Source organism: Elephantulus edwardii, unplaced genomic scaffold (assembly GCF_000299155.1).
Source record: "Elephantulus edwardii isolate Elephantulus edwardi_28Jun2011 unplaced genomic scaffold, EleEdw1.0 scaffold00011, whole genome shotgun sequence".
NCBI classification, from domain to species: Eukaryota; Metazoa; Chordata; class Mammalia; order Macroscelidea; family Macroscelididae; genus Elephantulus; species Elephantulus edwardii.
This window is the reverse complement of record NW_006399761.1, coordinates 7,985,428-8,012,374: the sequence shown is the minus strand read 5'-3', so window position 1 is coordinate 8,012,374 and position 26,947 is coordinate 7,985,428. Positions and strand designations below refer to the sequence as shown.

Sequence of the window (26,947 nt, the reverse complement as noted above, 5' to 3'; positions counted from 1 at the left end):
CCACAATCAGGACCCTTGGTACCAGCAGTTAGGAGATCAACAGATGTATTGCACTGGGAAAGTCTGTAGTCAGGGACCTCTCCAGATTATTAAGTTTGAGGACTAAGGTGTGCCTGACTCAGGCCGTGGTCTTTTTAGTTACTCACTTTGCATCTTGAGAGTTGGACCATGAATAAGGATGACAGAAGAATTGATGCCTTTGAACTGTGGTGTTGACTTTCCCATGGACTGCCAAAAGAACAAACAGATAACTCTCGGAGGTGGTGCACCCAGAGTACTCCTTGGCAAAGATGATGAAAGTTCTCCTCACGTACTTTGGGCATGTTGCTAGGAGAGGTTATCCCTTGGAGAGGAACATCATGCTTGGAAAGGTGGAGGGATGGCAAAGGAGAGGAAGATCCTCAACGAAGTGACCGTCGACACAGTGACACCAGTATCTGTTTTTGTTAATTTCTCATTCTCAATAATTTCTAACAACAAGCAAGCAGATAATATGGCCATAGAGCAAGATGGGGACGTTATCTTTGCAGTGTTGTTTTTGTTGCTGCCAGTGTCTACATTGCTGCGGATTATGTCATGCTTTCTGGTGTTTTAGCTCCATAAGGTGGTAATAGAGGAATTGTAGGGACACTTTGAGTAAGGGCTAAGTCATTAGCCAAAAGGTCAGTGGTTGGAACCCACTATCCACTCCATTGGAGGAAGGTGTGACAATGACAGCATGACATTTATAGCCTTGAAAACTCCGAGTTTTGAGTTTCATTGACTCTACAAGACAAAATAGAACTTCCCCATAAATTCCTTACCCTCAAGTCAGAACCGACTCATAGTGGACCTTCCAGCAGATTCACAATAAATCACATGAGAAGAGAGGTCCATCTTTCTCTCACAGAGAAGCTAATGGAACCAAACAACCCACCTTTGGATTGACAGCACAACTCTCTAGCCACCAAGCCACCAGAGGCACCCCCTATCTCAGCCCCAAAGAATCACTATGAGTCAGAATGCAACTCGGTGGCTGTGGGTTATTGTACACATTAGTACCTGTGAGTCTATACCAGTACCTTTTTTTGAGAATGAACTGGTATTTAAAGGGAAAGAAGGAGAAAACTTTTTTAAGATGCTTCACACAAGTCTTTCCTGGAGACAGTGAAACCAGGTTGCTCCTTGGAGGCAAGGACTTTGAAGCACCATCTCACATACTTTGAACATGTTGCCAGGAGGGACCAGTACTTTGAGAGGGACATCATGCTTGGAAGTATGGAGGGGACAGCACAGGAGAAGACAACCCCGGATGAGATAGATTGATACGGTAACTGAGTTAATGGGGGTCAGTGTGTCAGAGACAGACTAGCTCAGGATAGGACAAGATTATTCAGAGCTGTTGTGTGCAGGGTCACTAAGAGTTACGGAGGACTCAACAGCATGTAAAAACAACTCGGTTACAAATAATTCAGTAACTAATAATGCTGTGATTCAATCTGGAAAGATGGTATAAAACACTCTTGTTAGGATTCCTATAGGCCAAGAAATAACCAGAATTTAACCAAATTTAAAACATTATTATGTATTCTGTTATTAAGACTTAAAATAAGCATTACTAAGGATTCTGAATAGTATGACAGGAGTTCCAAGGGGAAGGGGCGTGGCAAGTCAGACTTACTGCACGTAGGGACGCCAACCCTAGAGAAGCCATAGCATGAAAGAATTAATAATACACAGATAACAGATGCCTTCTTGAGGACTGGCATATCTCAGTGATGCCTAATGTTTTCGTCTCTGCGAACCTCTTTTGTCACTCTGCAGCAAACTCAGAACAGCTTATTGTCCCCTGAATTAGAATTTCCCTCAAGGCCAGCTTTTTCTTTAATGACCTCCTTTCACCTGCTCCCACCGGCATTGCAGGTAGCCATGCGTAGAGCGAGAACAAGCTCATCTTGTTCATAAAAAAACGCAAGCGTCTTAATAAAGCACCCTAGGAAGTTCTCGGTATTAGTTGACAATTAGGTCAGCCCCCTGGCAGGTCAAGAGCTGCACTGTAAACCCAGAGGCAGGTGTTTTGTGTCCACCAGCTGTCCCGTTGGTTCAAGATGGACAGTCTTCTCCCATGTGATTTATAGCCTCTGAAAATCCAGTAGAGCGTCAGCTATGGGTCAGATCTGACTCTTAAAACAGTGAGTCCAGAGAGGAAAGTGAAGCACTTATCTGTCCTGTTGTCCCCATCTGTCTTCTTACACGCAGGTGGGTGAGACACATTTAGTACCATCTAACACTCCAAATTATATACCATTATAATTATAGCCATCTAATAATAAACAAGGAGGCAAGTACAATACAACGGTGATTATTTTGTGAATGCTTACTTTCTTTGAGGGAGTTCTTACGTGGTTCTCGTGGTGAAGCTAAATGCTGGTGACAGAGAGATTGGAACTGTGTGCTTTGACACAGGCACGTTGGAAGAAAGGCAAAGTGATTTCTGGAAGATCACAGCCATTGGAAAACCTGGGAAGCAAAATTCTCCCCGATACACGTGGCTTTCCATGCTTCCGAATCCCACAGCAACTGGTTTGATTTGACTCTGTACCAGGCAGAGGGCCAAGAGATTTACATAGAGTATATATAATTTATCATGCCATTGACTATGCCAAGTCATTCAACTGTGTGGCTCACAATAAATTACGGAGAACGTTGAAAGAATGGGAACCACAGAACACTTCATCGTGCTACTTGGAAGGCTACATATAGACCAAGAGTAGTGGCCACAACAAATCAAACTAATACAAAGAAGTATTCCTAAAGTATTTCTGAAAATCAGGAAAGGTATTATTCAAGGTTGTATCTTTTTTCCATCCCTTTGTACCTGGAGAAATGATGAAAGTTATACAAGTGCTCAGGTCTCTTGTTTATAGGGTCGCTATGAACGACTCGATGGCACTTAACGACTTAACAACAACAACAATTTCCTCTGTAGGCTGAAGAAATAATTCGAAAAGCTGGACCACATGAAGAATGTGGCAGTGGGATTGGATGAATAATCACCAATATTCGGTGTTATTTGGATGAAACAGCCGTGCTTTCATAAAGTAAAGAAGACTTGAAGCACTTACTGGAGAAGATCTACACCCTTGTAGATGTATTATATCTCAACATTAAGACAAAAAATGAAATAAAACCAAACACAAACCGCACACTGTTGCACTGATAGGCAACATCATAATGGATGGATTAAAAAACCTGAAGCTGTCAATCATTTCATTTCACTTGGACCCACAGTCACTTGGACTCTATGGTAGCAGCAGTCAATGAATCAAAACTTGCACTGAGAAAATCTGCTATGAAGGACCTCTTTAAAGTGCTAAGGGCAAGGCAATTGTCTGAAAGACTGAGTTGCACCTGACCCAAGGCGTGGGATTTTTCTGTTTCTTCCTATGCATCTGAAAACTGGACAGTGACTAAGGAAGATTGGAGGAGAATTGTGCCTTTGACTTGTATGGGAGTAAAGTACTGAGTGTTCCTGGAACTGTGGAAAACCAAGTCTGACTCGGAGGAAGTAAAACTATGAATCACGGTGCTCCTTCAAGGCAAGAATGGTGGAGCTCACTCTCACACACTTGGGGCATGTGGCCGGAAGGGGCAAGTCCTTGGAAAAAGACGCTGGGAAAGGTAGACGGTTAATGAAAGAGAGGAAGACGGTGACTGCAGCTGTGGACATGAGCCACGGTAGAGATAGGATGGCCCAGGATGAGACAGAACTCTCTGTTACTCACAGGATCACTGAGTCAGAGGTGATTGAATGGAACCTAACAACAACACATCATTGACATTTGTTGTTATTGTTGTTAAATCCCACCAAGTCATAAACAACTCCTAGTGACCCTATGCACGAAAGACCTGAACAGTTGTATAACTTTTATTGTTTTTCCAAGTTCATAGGGTTTCCGGAAGTAAGCTATTTGGGAAGTGGATGCCTCTCCTGCTTCCAAGCTTCTTGTAATCGGGGGGCTCCACCAAACACTGTCCACCATGGGTAACCATTATCATATTTGACACATCAATGTCACAGTGTTCAGCATCACAGCCACCACGTGTTACCTCTGTACAGCAAATGGACAGATCAATGCTATAGCATGTAGAAGAATGTTTGAACAAAAACATTTAGAAATGTCTATTTTACAGATGAGACAATTGAGTTATGGAGATGATAAACACCTGGGCCAATTTATCCAGTTAGTCAGTGGTGAGGCTTGCACTAGAGTCCTCAATCTTTACTTTGAAATATTCTCATTACACATTGAATCTGACCTATAAGAAAATTTGCTTCCAAGAGACAATTGCTAGTATAGAAAACAAATTGTTCTTGGGAGAAAGTTGCCTTACTTAATATTTTAAGTTGAAGGTAATGTTTGACTTAAAAAGGGAGGGAAAAACCAACTATGAGATACAATCTCACTCCAACAACAATAGCAAAGTTTAACAGAGCTGTAACCATAGATGCTGGTGTGGTTATAGAGATACTGAAATCCTTATTCCCTGCTGGTGGGAGTGTAAAATGGTGCAGCCACTATGGACAGTGGTTTGGCGCTTTCTCAAAAAGCTGGAAATAGAAATACCATTTGATCCAACAATTCCATTACTGGGAACATACCCTAAAGAAAGCAGAACCACAATCTAAACAGATATATGCACATCCATGTTTATTGCTGTTTTATTTACAATAGCAGAGAGATAGAAGCAACACAAATGCCCATCAACAAGCAAACAGATTTTAAAATGTGGTACATTCATACAATGGAATACTACACAGCACTGGAAAACAATGAACTCATAAAACATCGCATAACATCAGCAACCCTGGAGGACATTATGCTGTGTGAAATATCTCAGCCACAAAAGGACAAATACTGCATAGCACCACTGTTATAAAGCAGGTCTGACATGGGGGATTGGGAGGAGAATAGGATAAGAGTGGACAGATAATGAACAAACTTTCATTAAAATCACAATTAAAATAAAAAATAAAATGAAAGTGAGGAAAAGAGTTATCACATCAGTGAGACTTTATAATAAAGGAATTCTGGTGTTGCAGTGTGTAACATGTCAGGCTGCTAAGTGAAAGGAGTTTGGACCCACCATCTTGCCCTTGTGAGAAAGATGGACAGCTTCACCAGTGAAAATAAACAGCCTTGCAAAGCCAGCAAAGGGTCACATTGAGTTGCAGTCAACCAAATGCCAGACAAATAACAGTGATCCTACTCTTGTAAAGTAGCTGCTAAGGAATTGAATCTTAAATCATTTGTATACTTTAGAAAAACTCTGACTTTTTTTTTGTAATTTAAATTTATTATTAATTTCAGTAAAAATTTATTTACAGGCACACTGAATTTCCATTCATTCACTGTTGCACTTTTCTCCCCTCCCAACCGTCCCCCCCCAGTACACTACCCTCTTGGGAAAGTAAAAGAAAAATCCTTTTGTTGTTTTACAATCCCTCCCCCAGGTCCACTCCACTATGCAGCCTTTGCTCTAGACTCCTGTCATGACAAAACTACCTAATCACATATCCCTTTTAAACAGTTTTCTCCCTCATCAGTTTCAATGCAGTATACATTACTGAACCCATCTTTCTCAGTCTCTCCCAAACCCCAAGGTCAGTCCTGCTTTATTACAGTAGCACCATGCAGTATTTGTCCTTTTGTGACTGAGATATTTCACTCAGCATAATGTCCTCCAGAGTCACCCTTTTTGAATAATATTGCATGAGTTCCTTGTTTTTTAAATGCCACCTAGTATTCCATTGTGTGAATATACCACAGCTTCTCTATCCATTCATTTGTTGATGGGCACTTAGGTTGTTTCCAACTCCTTGCTATTGTGAACAAAGCTGCAATAAACATGGGTATACATATATCTACTTGGATGTCATTTATGGTCTCTTTGGGGTATATCCCCAGTAGTGGAATTTCTGGGTCAAATGGTATCTCTATTTGCAACTTTTTGAGAAAGTGTCATACCGCCTTCCACAGTGGTTGCACCAACTCTGACTTTCCAAGTGACAGGGACCAAACGTCTTAAATTTCAATTACGGGCAGAAGAGATGATGTGAATGAAGTTCATTTAAAAGTTACCTGAAATGCTCTAGCAAACAGACTTTTTTTTTCCTTCTTGACCAGAAAGTAAAGGAATTTCCTACTACCATATATACTCCTGCATAGAACATACATGAGATATCCTCCAGTTTCCTCTCCTGTAGACCATTCAAAATATCCAGAAAAGTGGACCAAAATGTCAGGGTTGGTGGGGGGAGGCTGAACTCCCAGCTGTGCCCTGTAATAGAATTAATGTCTTGGAAATCAATAGTTGGGGAAAAGCAGTCAAAGAGAACACATGTTTATGTTCTCTTAAGGTGGATAAGGAACTGTTTATGTAGATAAGACTTTAGGATGTAGCGAGTGCTTGTTTTTTATATCTGGAAAGATGGTTAAATGTCATCTGTAAGGTAATGTGAGGTGGCTGTTAACTTGCCTTTTTTTTTCATTCTCCCTATTTAGTGATGTCTCTCAGTGACCTGCTCTATTTTTGCAACTGTTAAATACTTTTCCTATCTCTGATGTTACATGGCTAACACAGAAGAACTCTTTAGTATGTACGATAAGAGTGACCTTTCATTTACCAGATTCGGGTCCTCGGTGCTTAGTGATCTGCTTGTCCCCGGCTGCTTTTCGTTTCTTTCTGCTGCTTTTTGATATGATACCTGGTCTCTCAGTTGGCACCTAAGTATCTAGAAAGGGCTTGGGAAAGAAGGGTGAAATAGAATCCTTCTTCATTCCTCACAGGGAATGAGGTATCAAGTTCACAGGTTACCTTTATTTCTAATTAATCTCACGTACTAACATTCAAAAGAAAATTGTCCAATGTCTGTAACTCATTGGAACATGAACTTCACAGATCTTCGTAGAAGAAACAAATACACACGATGTATTAATGTGGGGCCAAGTAAGAGAAGGTCATGAAGGTAGACATTGTTCTAGTTGCACATACTCCAGGCTTCTAATTTTCTCCCAGAAGCATCACTACACTGTAAACAGCCCGTGGCCTCCTGTTCTGTATGCCACAGCATTCTCCCACCAAGATGTTGTTTATCTGGATGCAGAGGGTCTGCTGTTTCTCCTGCAGAGCCAAGCATGTCATTTAGGACACGTTGGTCATGAACTTAGCTTTGCTTCATTTCTGTGTTCTCCCAGCTGTGGAAGCAAAGTGGAATGATTGGCAGCTGCTCGGTGTTGCCCCATTCTTATTCTAGCCTTGAGTTGACATTTTACATCTCATTTAAGAAAACAGGTTTTCTCTTTTCTTTTTTTTTTTAAATATGTTGTTGCACTTAAGTGCTGTTGAGTCAGCTACAACTCATTTTATTGTTGCTGTGAAGTGCCGTCGAGTCATAGATGACTCATGGCAACCCTGTGAACAAAAGACCTGAACACTTGTATAACTTTCATTGTTTCTCCAAGTTCATTGGATTTCCAGAGGCAAGCTATTTCAGAAGTGGATGCCACTCCTATTTCCAAGCTTGTTTTAATCGGGGAGCTCCACCAAACACTGTCCACCATGGGTGACCATTATCACATTTGACACATCAGGGCCACGGTGTTTAGCATCCCAGCAACCATGAGTTACCTCTGTACAGCAAATGGACAGACCAGTGCTATGCCACTTAGAAGAATGTTTGACCAAAAACAATGAAAACCAGGCCTGAGGGCTGCAGATTAAAACCACCCACCTTGGCCTTGGTGGCATCACTTTCTGTCCATAGTGACCCTATAAACAAAAGATTGGCACCTTTTCCTATTCTCTGCCTTCCTCACCATCTCTGATCTGCTTGAGCCCACTGTTACAGTCACTGTGCGACAAAATTGAAGTACATATATACTAGCAACAGTCTTAAATTTAGATTGGGGGAGGTGAAGTTGCACAGAATCCTTCCATTCCAATAATACTTTCATTGTTTAATGTCACCTTCATATTCCTCCTTAGATTGCATTTTCCCAATAGTTTGAACATTGAGTATGTGGCTTTTTCCACTTTAGCTGATACAAATCCTTTAAGTATTTTTTTTAATGGGGTTGCATTCATAGTCAAACCCATTTGTTGCTGTTGTGTACTATCTAACCCGATCGGATCCAACTGGCACAGGAGGAGATTGCCCCTACTTCTCCAGCAGAGCATCTGTTGGATTCAAACCACATGCCTTCGGGATTGCAGTGTGGCTTCTAGCTACTAGGCCACCAGAGCTCCTCCTTTAAACATTTTTTTTAAATTTTTGTATTTGTGTATGTGATTGTTTGTTTGGGTTGTTTTTCTCTTAACCTTCTACAAATCACTTACATGTTTTGATTAACTTTTGTATTGATGCCTCCTGCTGTGTTATGTATCATCAAATGAGAACTGAAGCATTGCTGACTCTCTAGTGGGTTTTCAGAGATATTACGTTGCATGGGAGGAGATTTTCCATCTTCCTCCTGTGAAGTAATTGGTAAATTTGAACCACAGGCCTTTGCCTTGACAACACAATTCCTTACCACAAGTCCACCAAAACTACCTCGGTAGCTCAATAAGAAGTACACTTATTTGGAAAAAAAATTTGTAAGTATAAAGAACTTAAGGCAGTTAAAAGAACTATCGAGTCTTAATATCATGGAACATTGATATCTATTTTATTAATAACACTGATAATGTAGTTATCAGTTCAGTGATAGAGGTTTTGAAATATTAACTGCAAGGTTTTGATGTAGCTAAAATGTTTAATGCTTGGCCCCACCTTCCTTGACTAGTATTTTATCCTCTCTAAGAACCTAACTATAATTCACTTGATGGTTAATAGTATAGTTACGATAAGTTATCTACTCTTTTGTAATTTTCACTTTAGCTCCTTCTTGTTTAACTCTCTTGATGTTTGCCTTTTTGCTCCTAGGCAAATATAAATTCTTTAGAGAGAGACGCCATGGGATGTATACCTACCATGATATCTAAAATGTGCTCATTTAGTACTTCTGGGTTGGGTTCAGTGAGTACATATGAGTAAAAGGAAACATGGAGTTAAAAATATAAAAAGTAGAAATTTAAAAAAAGAGGAAATTTGAGGTCCAGCCATCATTCATGTTATCACTTAATCTTTTGCACAGTTCCATTCTTTCTCTCATAAGCCAACCAAAAGCAGTGGGCTTTGGACTTGTAACTATGACCCTCTCCTTTTCCAACTTGATCTGGACAGGGTTAGCATCAAAACATTTGAATTGGGCCGATTATCCTTCCTGAGCCACGTTTTATAGCCTAGGAGGGAAGGAGGAGGAGAGACTGGGATGGGTTTTGCCTCCAGTGGTTGCACATGGCACGACAGCCTTCATTAAAATGGAAAAAAAAACCAACCAAAAACCCTAAAAAAACAAAAACATAATGAGATTCTCCTTTTGTAGATTTTCCGGGTCAAGTTTAAAATTGCAGTTCGTTGCATTAAATTGATATCAATTGCTTCTTTTGGTACATGTTTTTTTGAACTCATTTCTCTAGAACTTTGTGTATATAAAAAAAATATTTCTTTGTATTAAAAAGAGAGAAAGTGAAATCCTGAGCAGGATTTCAACTGTACTAAATGATCATTTTAATTGTCACTATCTCATTGAAAAAAAAAATCTGTAAGAATGAGATAGTGAAAAATAGCATCTTGATGAGTCTTCGAATACTGAACAAAGTTCCTCTATTTATGTACTTAATTGGACAATCGCACCTAAACTCTATAAGGTAGATCCTTCATTGGTAAAACCATCACATTTTCCATTATATAAGGGAAATACTTAAACATGAAAGGTGAAATTTGGGGTCTTTGTAGCTGCAGCTGAAAGGAGACATTGCTTAGATGACTTTTCCATGGAAATGTCAGGTTTAAAATATCTACTACCGTCAAGTCGATTCCTACTAATCACTTCCAAGGCTGTCTGTCTTTATAGAAGCAGATTGTCACCTCTCTTTCATATGGAGCAACGGGTGGGTCAGAACTGCCAAGGTTTAAATTTGCAGCCTAAAGCTTTCAACCCTGTGCCACCAAGACCCACCTGAGCTTGATATACCTAGGCCAGAATGGTTCCTCTATTTGTTATGTATGGCCTACTTCTAATTAAAAGAAGCTTCAGTGGGGTAAAATATGTGTTAGGCTTCCAGCCAAAAGTTTGGTGGCTTGAATCTCTGTCCAGTGCATTAGAGATGAGAGGGACTTGTAGGCAGTTCTTACTGACCAAATAGACAAGCTTTCACTGACACACACACACACACACACACACACACACACACACACACAATTTCAAGTGGTCTTCTTCTAATGTAGAGGCCCCAAAGTAGAGCCTATGTTAGGCTACATTAGCTTTTAAAACTTAGTTTTAGCAAGCTGTGTTAAGGTCCTGTTTTCCTTTGTGCTTCTATGCATATCTGAATTCTCATTTAGTAGCCAGTTACTTAAAAGGAGACTGCTAATGTTTTCTGAAAGTATGAATGGCTTTTTCAAACCTCACTTTTATTTCTTTTCTCAATGTTGAGAAAAATCAGAAAATAAAACTTTAGAAGAGGCAAGTGTATTTGTTTTCACTTTTATGTTATCCTGGACAAATGCTGCGTTCATAGCATTGCTTTTTTTCTTACGTTTTTGATCCTCAGAGATATTGCCATGTCATATCAAAGCCTGACACTTTTATTTCCAAGGAGAAATACACTTCAGGGGTGCAGATCCAAGAAAATGGAAGGAAAAAACATACTATATATTAGTAAAGTTCATAAAGTTTTGTCTCTCCTGGCCAATAGTTATAAAAATATGATTAATATGTTGTTTTCTGACTCCTGCCATGAAATTTCGCTTGAAGTCAAGGATTTGAGTTTTATTGCTTTTTGCTACAAACCTTGATTCCTTGGAATGACTCTTGTTTCTTTTAAATCCACTGCCTCACACAGGATTAATATACACCAGCCGCAGGGTGAGGAATTCTTATGGACACCCTCTCCTTGCCTTTTAATGTTATGTAAATTTGCCCTCACTTTGAAATTATTGGCACCCTTTCCTGGCAAAGAGTCCTTCACAGTCACCTTCATTTGCAGCAGGTGAACTTTTAAATCAAGGAAAAAAAGACTTCAAGCCTTTTTCTTTCACTAGAAAGAAAAACCAACCCACAGCGTCCCAATCATTTGCAACTTATGGTGACCCTTCATCAGAGTTTACCAACTGTTCATGATATATGAGGAGACAGCCTCAGCTTGTTCTCACAGAGAAACTGGTGAAGTGGACCCACTGGCCTTCTGATTACAGCCCAAGCTAAATAAGAACCATATAGACTTGTTTCAAGTCACCTCCAAATTCCACATAGTTTTACATTAAGAACAGATCTTGCTCTCTTAGGCTGTTTCTTTAAAAAAACAAAACAAAACAAAACAAAACTAGAATGGTGTATAATATGAAATACTGAATATTGGTTGAGAAATAAACTGAGATTCTAAAAAAATATGAGGTATTAACATTTGTAAGTCCTGAATGCTCAGTGTCTCTTTTCTGTAGTTTAGACTTGTTTAAGGTGGTCATGACATTGAAAAACTTACACCTAAACTCACCCCTTTTAAGGCCGGCAGACACTAGATATGTATATGGTCTTAGCCTAGTGGAGAAGATGTTGTGTTACCAGCTCAAACATAGGTGGTTCAAATCCACCAGCTGCTCCTCAGGAGAAAGATGGTCTGTCTCCTCTCACATGATTTACAGCCTCTGAAAACCATCTGGAGGGTCAGCCCTGAGTTGTTTCTCACTCAACGGCAATGAGGTTTTTCTCATTTTTTTAGAAAACGGTGGCCTAGAGGTAGGGAGCTGAGCTGCCCATCCAAAGTCACACAGTTAAAATCTAACAGGAGTTCCACCTGAGAAAGATGGGAGTCCCACGTGACTTACAGCCTCTGAAAACCTGCAAGAGGGTCTGCTGTGAGTTCCAACTCAATGACCCAGAACAACGACAGTGTAGCAGCAATTCAAAGACAAAGGAATTGAAAGTATTGCATCCAATTTCATTGTTTGACGAAATCAATTCATATGGTTAGTGATATTTTTTGTAGAGGTACGAATACATTAAACTCATGCTAATTTATCTAATGGAAAAAAGAAAGCCCAAATAAAGAGGAGCATTTCAGTTCTGTCTTTATCAGGAGAAAACAAGTGTGAGGCTAAATTGCTATTTTATAGCTACTCGGTGAAGGGGGCTCTATTTTCATAAATCTAGCCTGTGTCCCTACTGCTTTGCTGCAGATGATTTCTTTGCTTTTGACAAAGGTGAAATGACCCTTGACTCTATTTAGTAATTCCCAAAAGGATTAAACTGTACTTTTGTCTTCTCTGTGCCCTGGGCACTAGAGAAGGGACGTCATTGTCCATTTTCTGTTAGCCATCTCTAAGAGATACTCAACACCGTAAAGGATACTTCCATGTCTGATGCGCCTTCATGGGTGAGGCAGGCTGCATAATCTTGCCATGTTGTGTGTAGAAAAAGAAGCAGATGAAAACAATTGACTTAGAACCCATCCTAGACTGAATTTCATTAATAAAAAAAGCAAGGAAGTTACGGTTGTCATTTTCTTGTCATGCCGTAATGGGTTAAGTGAAAGACCAGCTTGATACGTGTGTGAGCTGCTATTATAGTAAAATGCAGGGGTTCGAGTGTATGTGAGATGGTGAAGGTGGCGTCAGACAGGGCAGAGTTTGTGTGTTAGTAACGTTGCTGTGACTCCTTACTACCATCTATAACAACAAAAAGAAAGGTGTCACCTATTAGACGCGTGTGCAGTTTCCATGTTTACATTTTCTGTGGCTGTGCCTCTCTGATTATGTATATCATGATATTGAGTCATTACGCAAACAACTCATCAAATGATGGACTGTGTTCAAACCAGCTAGTCCTTCGTAAGCATATGCTTGCGAAGTACGCTAGTTCCTTTAGAATTACAGAGAGTAATTTAAGCTGTGTGTGGCCTCTTCTCTGTGGTCATGCACCATCAAGTTGGAACTGACCCACAGCTGACCCTCCTCCCGTGGGTTTCCAGAGTCAGTTAAAGGCATGGGAGGAGTCTGCCCATCCTTCTCCTGCAGACCAGCTGGTGGACTTGAACCATGTGCCTTTCAGATTGCAGCTCAACTTCTTGCCATTAGGCTACCAGAACTCTGTTCCCCAGGCACAAGCATTTATTTGCTTTCTTCTTCTTTTAACTGTTTTTAGACTATGGGACGGCATTAAAGGCACTGTAGACGCTGTTAATTACCTACAACAAGAGGATAACATCCTCTCTTGCCTTAGATACCTATTGGGAGGTTGTCTGACAGATATTGTGCTGTCATCTTGTGTGATGCTTGGTGCCTGACCTCATGAAACCACAGGGCGTAGAAGGAAAGTATTTGGAGAATATGCAAGTTTTCTCTTGTTCATAGGGTCGCTATGAGTTTCAGTCAAATTGACAGCGATTTACAACAGCTTGGTGTGTGCCACGAGTTACAAAACCTTATTCTCAGCTACCGTAACCTAGCTTAGGGAGGCCAGGGAAGTGGTACCCTTGCTAAGAGGAGTTAATTCAGGATGCACTCTCTCCACCTGGGCCATTAACTGCCTCTGAAAACCTCCGGAGGGTCAGCTGTGAGTCACTTTCAAGTGAGTGGTAGATGAAAACAACAAACAACAGTTAGCTAAAGAAAGGTGAATGGCACAGATGTTTAAGTACTGGACTCCCAGCTGAAGGTTTAGTGGTCTGAATCCATCTGGAGATATGGTCTCTTTTTGAAAACCTTTTGGTAACCAACCTGTTCTGCACTCTTGGGCTGCATGAATCAGAAGCAGCACAACAGAAACGTCTAACAACAGTAACAGGAAAGGATGGAGAAGGTATAGGGACAAGAAGAAGAGAGGGAAGAGCATACGAAGAACCAAAAGTCTTGTGAGGTCGGAAGGAGGAGAGAAAGCCAGTGACAGGCAAAGCCCTGAGCTGAAGCCGGCAGGCAGTGAGAGGTTTAATGGTGGACGTCTCCAGAAGTTTTAACTGCCAGTAGCCTTATGCAGAAGACAATGAGTAGAGATTGGCCAAAGTGCGAAGAATGGGTGGGATTAGCTTGAGACAGATCTGTAAATAAACTGTGGAAGTAAAGTGACAGACGACTTGTGGCCTGTGTTAGAGAAATAGCTAAGGAAACCGCGAGTTACTCTAGAGTGTAGATATCTGGAAGAAACACTATGACACCCCCCCTAATTGTAAAGTTGTTAGGAGAACTTTACCAGTGTGAATAGATGTAAGTATTGGGTAGGAAAGAAGTCTTTAGGGCAAAAGACAAGTGTTTTGAAAATATTTTCTTTTCAAATTATGAATGCAAAATGTTTATTGTATGAATCGCATATAAGCCAAAAATTCAGAACTTACTGAGAATCCCAATGGCCCTAAGATAACTAATATTCACCTGTAGTGCATTTTTCCGAATCTACAGGCATAAGAACACATATTATTTACACTTAAAAAAAAATCTAAGAAAAACTAGGTTTTTGTTACATATTCCTTTTTTAAAAATATAACATTATATTACAAATATATGCTTATGGAATGCACTTTTAAAGCATGATTGCATAATATGGATTTACTATATCTGGATTAAACAACCCTTAATTATTGTACCATTTAACTGATAAAAATATCTTAGTATTAGAATATATATAGTATTTTATATATTATATATGTTACTCATTTATTTCTATATATATTTATATATATATATGTGTGTGTATATATATATATACATACCATATACCAAATATCATACAGAGATATGTTTAGTAAGTTTTGAAGTTAGCTCCACTTGGGTACCTATATTTTGAAGTAAATACATGTATCTAAAATACCCTAAGTTGTGGGGTATTTTTTCAATTGGACACACATTTAAAACTTGAAAGCAGGAGTGGCATCCACTTCTGAAATAGCTTGCCTCCATAACTTCTATGAACTTGGACAAAAAATGAAAGTTATACAAGTGTTCAGGTCTTTTCGTTCATAGGGTCACTATGAGTCACCTATGACTCGACAGCACTTAGCAACAACAACATACACACTTAAACAGCAAATTGGTACAGCCCACACATAGTCACTTTCCATTTCTCTGAAACTAAGTAACCAAAATCATCTTGGGCTGATGGTGGTAGGTATGTAAGAAGACGACTGACAGGTTACTCATATGTTGCAAAGTCTATTGATGACTTCAATATCCCTCTCATTTCCTCTCAGCAGTACCATCCACAGGTTGTTTCACATCTGAAAGATGTGGAGACATGAGGCACTGCCAGTCCATCTTGTTCAAAGTTTCATATTCATTAATTTCCAAAGAATAAGCAAACTTCGCTTGCAGCCTATACCATTGATCCCTGAAAAGTTACCTAGATTCTCCTTAAGTGCATTTATAGATCAAGGAAACCCTCATTTATTTGTAAGCATTGTTCAAGGTGAGTCTTAACACTGTTTAGAGGAGCTTGTTTTTGTTGCGAGGAGTCAGACTTTCATTTATTTTAGCCTAAGAATGAAGACAGAGTTTGTGGCTTAAAGATATTCATTCGAGTATCATGTCTTCTTTGAAATAACTTAGCAAAAGCAGGCTTCTGAGGAGGTAAAAACAGACACACAGGTACTTTTCAAGCGCTACACACTTAAACATGTTACATTTTAAATGCCACTGAAGGACCCTCAGATTCACTTTTGGCAAAGCCTTTTCCTATGATAAAAATCTCTGGATAATGCAAGATGCATTATCTTGCAATGTCCAAGTAATTGGTAAACCAATTTGTGCAGAGCACACAAGAGCGATTTGGACTGTGTGGTTTCCTTAAATGAGAGGGATACGAAATTCTGTTTTCTGGAGAGGAAATAAAGTATGCTAGGCTTATTTGAGATGCATCAGGGTGCCGAAGGTGGGATTAAGTTTGGTGTTCATAAATGACTTAATCTGGACTAAGAGGTTGAATGTATTTGGAAAATTTAAACCTGTTTCACTGAACATGTTTAACTAGTTAATAAGAAACATCAAAAAGACAAAACCCTGAGGTCAATGGTCATATTTTTTTTAATTTTTTTTGGTAAAGCTATGATATGCTGTTTAAATTGGTTGTTCGGGTCTGTCTATATAACATAAGTTTTAATAACCTAGCTCAAATGCAGATTTTCTAATTTTCAATTAACATAGGAATAATTTTGTTTGCTAAAATAAAATAAATGAATGAATGACAAGTCTGAAACATGAAATGTTCTTAGGTAGAACTTTTTAAAATTCCAAATTTCAAAACAATCATGTGGCAACTGTATAGCTGGAGCTTTAAGTATTAACTTTTAACCTTTGACCTTACAGATTTTAACCAATGAAATGTCTCTTTAAACTTTAAAGGAAACAATGATAACGAGCGCCTGGCGATTGCTAGACAGCGAATTCCATATCGACTTGGTCGAGTAGTTGATGAATGGCTACTCGACAAAGGTAAAAAACATTGATTAAAACTTCAACTAAAAAAAATAATTTGAACATAACCAAGTAGTACTTCATTGTAACACTAATAAACATAAAAAAATAAATTTTCCGTAAAACTAAATTAAAAACAAATTTAAAACCGTCAAATGTAGCTAGCCATATATTTGCATACCGTGTAGAATAATTTCTCTACCTTTTTAGACGTACCAGCTGTTTAATAACCTTACCCTGTTAACTTAAGGTTAAAGGGACTGATAAATATAATCCACTAACTCAATCTTTGAAGAGACTCACAGCAAAGCGTTAACCCAAAATGATAAATCATTCATAGATTCCATTATATATGGTCCAGCCTCTAAATTATTAACTAAAATATATGTAGTTCTGCTATCTTTGTTATGGTCCTGAAAAACAAAACAAAACAAAAAAACAATAGCAACAACAAAACTCTTTGTTTAAACTCTAGGCTTCTTAAATAAATAGAGGGCAACATGTCTTGCCAGTCAAAACGAAGTCCCTTTAACGTTTGCAACCTTCTGAGAGCATTGGGGAACCAGCCCTAATTAAAACTGAACTTAAAGTTGTGTGCATGCTTTTTAATGAGCAGAGAGCAATCTGCTAACACTGGATACTCAATTTTATGATCATGGTACTGTGCTCAGGATTGCTGCTTGATGGAAATGTGCCATAAATTCTCCATTGGTTTGTGTATCATCCCCGAAGTTGCTTTTTTTTTTAACATCTGAAGCTATTTTTTTCCCCATTTTGTTTTCTTTTGATAGACTTGCTGAAAGCCAATCAGATACATATTTTTTTTTCCAATTCTGCCTCTGACCTGTTCAGTGTAAACCATGCATTTCTTTGCAGTGTGATTGTTGCCTGAAAAATAAAATCTAATAATTCACTTAAGAGTAGAACAATTGCCTTTAAAAACAAGCATTTTAAAGAACAGCTATAAATACCCATGACCATTATCTAAATTACTTTTTTTTTTTTTTTTGGCCATCAATTCAAAATTAGATTTCTGCCATCCTAGATTAGGATCTACCAGTGGTTTATTTCAGAATTGACAAATGCTTGACTATTTTCAATCTCAGTTTTGTGTTTTTTTTTTTCTTTTTAAAAAATTTTGCATAAGATCTTAAGGGAAAGGGGGGCTGGGGAGCCACTAAAAATTTATTTGTAAGACATATCTTTGATTGGTCTTTTAGCAAAAGCACTACATTTACAATAAGTTGAGAATTACCAAATATTACCAATAATTATGCATTTCATGGACACCTCATTTCTAAGCAATGAATTATGAGTCAAATGCCTCTCTTATAGTTTATTGCTCTCATTATCCACTCCATGAAAGATCTGTTTTATCATCCTTTGTAGAGTATAGAGTTCACAACCAACATTTTTGCATGTATGTAATATTATTTTCACAGGGCGTCAGCTCACAATCTTCAATAGCCAAGCAACCATAATAATTGGCGGGAAAGAGCAGGGCCAGCCCTTCCAGGGCCAGCTCTCTGGTCTTTACTACAATGGCTTGAAAGTTCTGAATATGGCGGCCGAAAATGATGCCAACATCGCCATAGTGGGGAATGTGAGACTGGTTGGTGAAGTGCCTTCCTCCATGACAACCGAGTCGACAGCCACTGCCATGCAGTCCGAGATGTCCACGTCCATTATGGAAACCACCACCACCCTAGCTACCAGCACAGCCAGAAGAGGGAAGCCTCCTACGAAAGAGCCCATTAGCCAGGTGAGTGTGTGCCTTTTATCACTGCCCGTCCAGGCGAAATTCACAGAGACGGATTCGTGTTGTCTTTCCTAAAGACTCTGTGTGTTGTCTCTGCTCTCTGGCCACTGCTTCCTCTTAGACTGGCTCGGTCCGACGGGGACATAGGCAGATGTTGTGGAGGTTAGTGGATTTGTTTGCCGTAGTGCATTTGTCTTGGTTTGCTGGTTGCTACATGAGACACTCGGAATCGTGGGCTTTGGTGAGGCACAAGCTTAGGTGATAATTTGTTGGTCACTGATTACGTTAAATGAACAAGTAAATGAATTGTTTGAAAGATCTTCTTGAGTCAAGCCCAGCACAATGTCCACATAAAAGGATAGTGTGTTTGATTCTATTAGAAGAAGAAGAAACAGCTACAAGAGTGCAGTAGTTCGAAGTCTTAAGATTCTGAAACGGTTGACACGTGCCTCTCTTGGTATATAATTGATCTATCTGGTTTTATAAGGAAAATAAACTAAGGACCAATTTCCCAAATTTGGTATTTAGAAAGTGCCTTGGGGTAAGGTATGTCTACAACATGTATGGCTAATTCCTTTCACTAACATGTACTCTTACGATTGAAAAATATGCAATTTTCTCTCTAAAAATGTGTATTTTTAAATAAGGTTATTGGCGATTGCACAGCTTGGACAGGTAGTATTATATATACTATTAAGTGTGAGTATAATGCTATGCGATGGGTCCGCATTTAAGTGCTGGAGTTCCATCACTGAAGAATGCAGGGGGTGAAATCCACCTGCCCTGTTGAACTTGTCTTCTGTAGAATTCTAAGTGAAAGCTGTTGCCATCCATGGTCTTTATACAGCTTCTGATACAACTTCTTCCAGAATTGTGTTTCTTCATTGATTCTAAATTGATCATTTTACTTTGCTTCGATTGTTTGCTGCGTGTCCTTCAGAGGTGCTACAAACTTTGCCAAATGCATGATTTATCTCTTTTTTTAAAAACCAACAACCCCAATTTGTATTCTAAAAAGGCAAATGTGGCAGCACTCATTTTTAACGTATCTAATGTTTTTTAATGTCTCTTATTTGTTATTGTTGTTAAGAATACATTCAACATAACGGTTACCAAGTTTATCATTCCTACATGTATTTTATTCATTGACAGTTAATTTCATACTTGATGTTGTAGGATCATTCTTACCATTAATGATTTGACAATAATTCTCTGTCAGCTTATTCATCCTTGATTAACATAAATTTAATACTCATCAATTGATCATTTACATTTTGCTGCTTTTATGGACTCTCCTAGAAAGGTCATTATGGAGTACAATGCTTAAGGCAGACTTTTACTATTATGTTTACTATTATGTTTACTATTACTAAAAAGTCTTGTTTGGTTTCGAGGCAACACCAGGTGGTGGTTTCTTGATGGAAGCTTTACAAGTTACCCCAGCCACAGTGACTGGAGAAGAACACCCATGTTCTCCCATTTCTGGGTTCTTCTCCAGAATACTTGACAAAGCCTTTAGTAATGGCAGAAGGGCGATTCTGTCTTTGAAAATAGATTTCTTTTTCTTTTTTTTCCCCCCCAAGTGGTTGAAACACAGCAACTGTTAAGTTTGGGAAGAGTGAATTAAATGGCAAGTTTCTGTTTGTAATAGTGCACTATCTCCAAATCAGCAAATGATTCCTAGATAAAAAATGATTATTCATTCTGATTTTTTCCCCCTTCAAATATAAGACTTGAGAGGAGGAGGAAAAAGATGTCCAGAGAAGAGAGAGGACTAAGAAATTGTAAATTATCCAAGTACAACACCATATATTGTATATCTGCATGTATTTCTTTTTCTGTGTTTTTGTTTTGCAGATAGATAGTAGGTGAAATGGATTGTTTCGTAGGATATTTACCAGTAAACATTTAGAAGCAGGAGTGGCATCCACTTCCTAAACAACATGCCTCTGAAAACTATTCAGTTTGAGAAATGGTGATAGTCACAGAAAGGCTTCAGGTCTTTTGTTCATAGGGTCACTATGAGTTGTGCTTAACTGGGCAACAATCAACAACAATAACAACATAAGCGAAATGCCATTGCAGACATTGGTGATACATGAATAAAAACAAGTGGAAAACAAAGCAAGCCCATACTTTCATGGGATCTACATGCTAATAGAAATGCTTACATGGGGACTCATGATTTTATTAATTAATTTATTTTTTGCTTGCATTTATTATTTTGTTAATAATACACCCCTCAGTCCCTTGCCTGGACTCTTAGCTTTAGGCCGATATCAGCATGCCCATCTGCTCGGTACAATTACAGTTAAAGTTTCTTTCCTAATACTTCATTCATGATTTGTTTTGCTGTTGTCCATTTACATTTCTTTAACAAGAAACAAGTCTTTAAGATAGATCTGATACAGAAAGGAAACATACAGGAATTTCTAGATTTACTATTTCCTTTAGGTGAAATCATTTCTAAGAGGACAATTTTCCAAGACTGTCAGTTTAAACATGTTTCTGTGATGAAAATGTGAAGTAAAGAAATGTTTTTCTTAGCATTTTTGTTTTATTACTAACGGAATTACAGTGGCTTGAATTCATAGGTAAACCAGAAGTATAACAAAGCATGAGACGAATGCTTAGGATAGCATTTTTTATACTTAATGAACTCCTGGTTCTTATCATAGGAAGGGCTATATATTGAGAAACTGTGATTAAAAGGTGTAGAATAATTGTTTTCTTTGAAAAATAGACACCTAGAAAAAATGCAGAAATAAAATGTAGGCAGTTTATATTATTAACTAATGAAAATTGAAAGCCATTAACTGCTCATTAATCGCCAATGAAAAAAGTCTCATAAACTATTGTGTGTTTAAAGAGAGTAGTAATTTATGGAAATAAATTATTTAATCAATTAGTGATTACTTGGTTCATTTAAGGAAGTATTGACTAAAATGAAAGATTACTGGATTCATTTTTAAGTAGGTCTTTTAACAATGATGGAATTCTTTTACTTTTCAAAGAGAAGAGCGAACTGGGGGTGGGGGGGTTGGGCAGGGAGAAAAGTACAACAATGAATGAATGGAAATCTAAAATCTGTAAATGTTCATTAAAATGAATAATAATTAAAAGTAGGTCTTTTAAATCTTCACATTTTTAAGATGACCAACAACAGCAATTACTCAACTGATATTAACATATTGCCTTTCAAATCATGGTTTGTGATAAACTGTTTTATAGGTGGATGAAATTTCCTTTAAAGTATTGTAATATGTAAGTTTTTTCCAACAGTGTGTGGTGATATAGAGGAGGAAAAAAAATCAGGGAAGAAGGCATTGTTTGAGTAACCAAAGAAAATGTGTCTTTCAACTACAAAGAGCTAACTGATCTGTGTAGACTAAAAAGTGATTTTTTACAAGGCTTTAGTTCAAAGTTTAAGTATGAGAGAATGATTTATACTGTTAATTCTGGGTCTATACCTTTGACCCGTTTTTGCAGGTTGAATAAAGCCTTTTCCTTTCAACCCTGTCAATGGTGGCCATGTCTGCCTCCTTTAATCCATTGCCTTCCTAAATCATGTACCAGGAAGGGTCATTTTATTTTTCAAAAGCCATCCTGGACTGTTTTCTCAATCAAAGTCTATTTTCTTCAGTGATAACACTGGGCCACTTAAAGCTGCAACAGCAAATGTACCTTGGGGTGATTGCATGTTTTAGAACTCTGGGAGCAGATTTTTGGTCAAGCAGAATTAAATTGGATTCATTTCAAATAGATGAGATGAGGTTTGTGCAGCCATCCTGCGGGGCAGAGTAGGAGGGGAGAAATGCCTTTCTGTTTTTTACAGACTCGGAACACAACAGAGTATTCTCAAAGTATTCTCCTTAAAAACCCTGTTTACACTCCTACTGAAAAGTAAATACAACTGAAGAAGGAATTTGTCCTAAATCGAGGGATGATTAATTTTGGTTTGAATGTTTACTTTAGAAAGACATCATTAATGTCATGAAATAAGGAATCTGTTTACCAATCCGTCCAATGAAATGGCCATTTTCTTGTGAAGAGTGGCAGTAATCCTTACATTGATTTTGTAGTTTATGAATTTGTTTTACTTAGAACGTTTCCACCCCCCCCAATGCTCCCAAGAGACTTCTGTTTCTTTTAAATTAAAAAAAAAATGAACTTAGAAAGTTAATCTTAGAAGGTGTTTGTTTGCAATTTATCAGTAGTATACCATGGACTGCTAGGAAAACAAACAGATTTGTCCTGGAGAGGGTTAAACCGGGTGGCTCCTTGGAGGCAAGGATTCTGAGGCTCCGTCTAACTTACTTTGGACATGTTGTGAGGAGAGACTGGTCCTTAGAGAGGGACATCATGCTTGGGAGGGTGGAGGGACGGCGCAGGAGAGGAAGGCCCTCTATGAGGTGGATTGATTCAGTGACTGGGATAATCGGGATGGGAGTGTCAGAGACAGTGCGATTAGCACAGGACAGAGCGGAGTTTAGGGCTGTTGTACATAGGGTCACTATGAGTCGCAGGCGACTCGACGGCACATAACAACAACAACATAATTCTATAGGTTGCTAAGAGATTCTCGGGAGTTGGGCTGAGAGTGTCCTTAGATTATTTTTGTCTGTAAAATGTGGGCGGTCTCTTGTGTGTAATTTTTATCTCATGAAATCCAGCTTAAGGGTTAGTTATGAGTTGGTTCTGACTTGATGTATTTTTGATCCTAAGTGTTCCTTCTCTTCTGAATAATATGTTGATGCCACCCACCTGCTTTATAAATATTTTTATTATTTTGGTATTGGTATTTTAATTAAAGTTTACCAAAAACTTGTATTTCTATTCACTCATTGTTGTGCATTTTCCTTCCTACCAACCCCCAGCTTATTTTTCTCTTTTAAAGAAGATTTTTTTCATTGTTGTGCAGTTTCCTTCCTCCCACACCCCCAGTCCACTTTGCTGTGCACCTCTTGTTCTGGACTGTTGTCATGCAGATAACATCTACTCATACATTTTTTTCTAGACAGTTCTTTCCTATGTAGCATATGCTGTTTCATAGGCATCTGTGGTGTAGAAAGACTGAGACCCCAAATGGTGCCAATCTGTAAATACTTTTGATGCAGTTCAATAAAGGTAAACCAGTATTCAAAGGCAACATTCATTTGCTTTGGTTTCCAATTGATAAAGAACGTGGAGCTGTGACTTCTTTTAAGATCCAGCCTGTGGCATTCATTCTGGACTATTCTTAGAACATATAGTTGTGCGTTTTATTCCCCCTTGGGTCTCTTTCCTTTGAGAATATTTCAGAACTTAATTTATATTATAAAAAGTTGGGACTGACAATACTGTTATTTTCTAGAAGGAGGAGCAGTGTTTACGGTGTGCCACAGAGTCGGAACCGACCCATAGCTGACTCTCCAGAGGGTTTTCAGAGGCAGTTAATCACAAAGGAGGAGGTTGCCCATCCTTCTCCCGCAGAGCAGCTGGTGGATTTGAACTTCCTGCCCCTGGGACTGCAGGACAGCTTTTTAAGACTAGGCCACCAGAGCTACCTTGAAGTAGAAATTAGTGTACTGTGAAAGGCGTAGTGAATCAGGGGGCCTGGTTTCCATGTTCAATCTGTTGACCTCTCACGATATGACTTGGGCAGGTTGGCTAAGCTCCTCATTTTACCCTTGATTTTCCCCCCCAAATGTTTTTGTTACATGCCGTCGAGTTGACTATACCTCGTAGATACCCAGTGAATGACAAGTCTGAAATGTGTCCTATTCTGAGCCATCTTCACCATCTCTGACATCCTTGAGCCTGTTCTTAGAGTCATTATGTCAGTCCCATCTTGTCGAGGGTCTTTATTTTTCTGTGACCCTCCACCTTTGGCAGCATAAGGTCATTTTCCAAGGACTAGTCCCTCTGGATGACATGCCCAAATAAGTGAGTTGAACTGGAAAGCCCTTCGGGAGTATTCCAAGCTACAGTTCCATTGATCTTAATGATAGTGACCTCCATTTTTTTTTTTAGTGAAACACCTTTATTACACTTGACTTTGAAACACTGATCATCTATCCCTATTGTCTAAAAAGCTCCTTCGTGTACTTGCTACCCCAGTCAATTACAGAGAGCACCCTTTTGGACTAGTCAATGCATTGAAATATGAGAGTCTGTTTCAGCTGGGTTTTACAGCATATATGACATCTGTCTTTGCAGGAAAGCCTAGTTCATGAAAATAATCACTAAGAGAGCCTGCTCTGTACATTGTCAGGAGAGGTGACTTATCAGTGTCCTTCCTGTATTAAATGAATCATAGTGTTTTGTTTTGGATTTTTCTCCAATGTTCCTTTTATCACATTTTTTTAATATCTCAAGAATGGCTAGAACTTTAATTCTGTAGAGATTCTGGTGTTTGACTCAAGAGATGATAGCTTTCAATACTTGGAAAGAAATTCTAAAATGAGGCACAACCGTATGACTAAAAAGTCTTGGAGGAACTTTGCAATTCCAGTTAGGGTTTTTCAGGTGGCTTATTAAATTTACTCAAAAGAGGAAGTATTGATAATTTAAAATAGTAAAATTAGTAATGGGTTGTGAGTGACATGCATGTTTTTATATTTGAGATGCCCTACTAAAGTCAACGGCATTTGATTCCTAGTGGAATGTTCTGGAAAGAAAGCCAATTAGTGTAAAAGCACAAAAAGAGTCAATGAAAGTATTGGACTTGCCCCATCCTTCTTCCTGGAGACTTCAGAGCTACCTATAAAAAATGAGCACTATTTGTTGAAGGAGGGAAAAAAAAGTAAGCAGAGCACTTATTTCCATGAAAAATACTTCAAACTTCACAAAATATTCCTTCCACCTCCAAAGGACAAGTCCTTATTTTTGATTGAAAAGCACTAATTATATTTAACTGCAGTTTAATTATTAAAAAGTATTGTATTCTCTAGAATCACCTACCGTCCTGATACTACTGTGCCTTGTGAGTTGAGCGACATGAATAATTAATTTCACGTTCCCTTCGCCAACCGTTCTGCTGAATTTGATTAAATTCGTGTACCTCTTTACAGCAGGTTTGAGTACATATTGGAAACAAAACAGTTGGATTTAGGTTTAAAAATACAGGCAAATGTAACTTCTCATGAAAAGAATAATGGTTGGTGTGAAGGATCTAATTTTTGGTCATTTTAAATGCGGGTAACCAAATGCTCTTTACAAGGTAATCCCACTTTGGTTACTGGCAATCCAAAATGCCAGGTTGGACATATGATTTTTTTTTCAAATTATTATTAATTTTAATGAGAGTTTAGAGAGACTTTGGATTTCCACTCATGCATTGTTGTACCTTTCTCCTTGCCCACCCCTCCCCCCAGCTCACTCTAATCTTTGAAAAGTAAAAGAGAAATTCTTTCATTGATATACAATCCCTCCTCCCCCAATTCCACTCCACTGTGTAGCCTTCATTCTGGACTCCTGTCATGACAGTAATACCTAATCATATATCCCTTTTAAACAGTTCTCTCTCTCTCTATTTCAATGCAGTATACATATCTCAATCTCCCCTCAAACCCGATATCAGTCCCGTTTTAAAACAGTGACACTATGCTGCAATTGTCCTTTTGTGACTGAGATTTTTCACTCAGCATAGTGTCCTCCACGGTTACCTATTTTGTGTAATATTTCATGAGTTCTTTGTTTTTCAATACTGCATAGTATTCCATTGTGTGAATGTACCACAGCTTCTCTATCCATTTGTTTGTTGATGGATATTTAGGTGTTTTTTTAAAGGGTTGGGTTCCCCCTCTTTACTATTGTGAACAAAGCCACTATAAACATGGTGTGCATATATCTACTTGGGTGGTAGTTTTGGTTTCTTTAGGGTGTATTCCCAGTAGTGGAATTGCTGGGTCAAATGGTATTTCTATTTGCAACTTTTTGAGAAAGTGCCATACAGCCTACCACAGTGGTTGCACCATTTTACACTCCCACCAACAGTGAATAAGGGTTCCATTTCCTCCACAACCTGGCCAACATCTGTTGTTTGCTCTTCTGTTAAATTTTGCTATTCTGACTGGGGTGAGATGATATATCATAGTTGTTCTGATTTTCATCTCTCTTAGAGCTAGGGATTGTGAACATTTCTTCATGTGCTTATTGGCCATCTGAATGTCTTCTTTGGTGAAGTGTCTGTTCATATCGTGTCCATTTTTCAGTTGGGTTGTTTACCGTTATCTTGTTGTGGTGCTCAAGTATTTTATAAATTCTAGACATGAGTCCTTTATCTGACATGTCATTATCAAATATTTTTTCCCAGTCTGTGGCTTCCCTTTTACCCTGTTGGAGAAGTGTTTGGATGTACATAGGGATTTGATTCTTAGGAGGTCCCATTCATCTATTTTATTCTCTCCTGGGTGTAGACATAACTACATTTCTTGAGGTAAAATCTAGTAGCTTATCTTTTTACTTAAGTATTTCTCTGTACATATCCAAAATTATAAGTAAAAATTATCCATCACTGTTAGAATTGTTCATTCCTATAGCCTATGTTGGTGTAACATTTTATTTTAAAGATCCTTGTCCCCATCTATCAAAGTGAAAAACCCGAGTCTAATAGTTTATAAAGCTGTGTGAAAAACAATTACTCTTGTTCACTAATTTTTTTT

The 26,947-nt window shown here is 38.4% G+C and overlaps 1 protein-coding gene across 4 annotated transcripts in view; it reads left to right on the top strand.

Annotated features, from left to right (window-relative positions):
- The window catches only part of NRXN1 (neurexin 1), a 1,383,864-nt gene that overhangs the window by 1,202,639 nt on the left and 154,278 nt on the right, over positions 1-26,947 (top strand). For 2 of the 4 annotated variants that reach the window (XM_006880912.1, XM_006880914.1), the window contains one exon: positions 17,986-18,305. In XM_006880912.1, coding sequence (XP_006880974.1) covers positions 17,986-18,305 — 320 coding nt within the window. Of the gene's footprint in view, positions 1-16,471; positions 16,562-17,985; positions 18,306-26,947 lie in introns of all 4 variants that reach the window. The other 2 variants (XM_006880911.1, XM_006880913.1) reach the window with 2 other exon arrangements.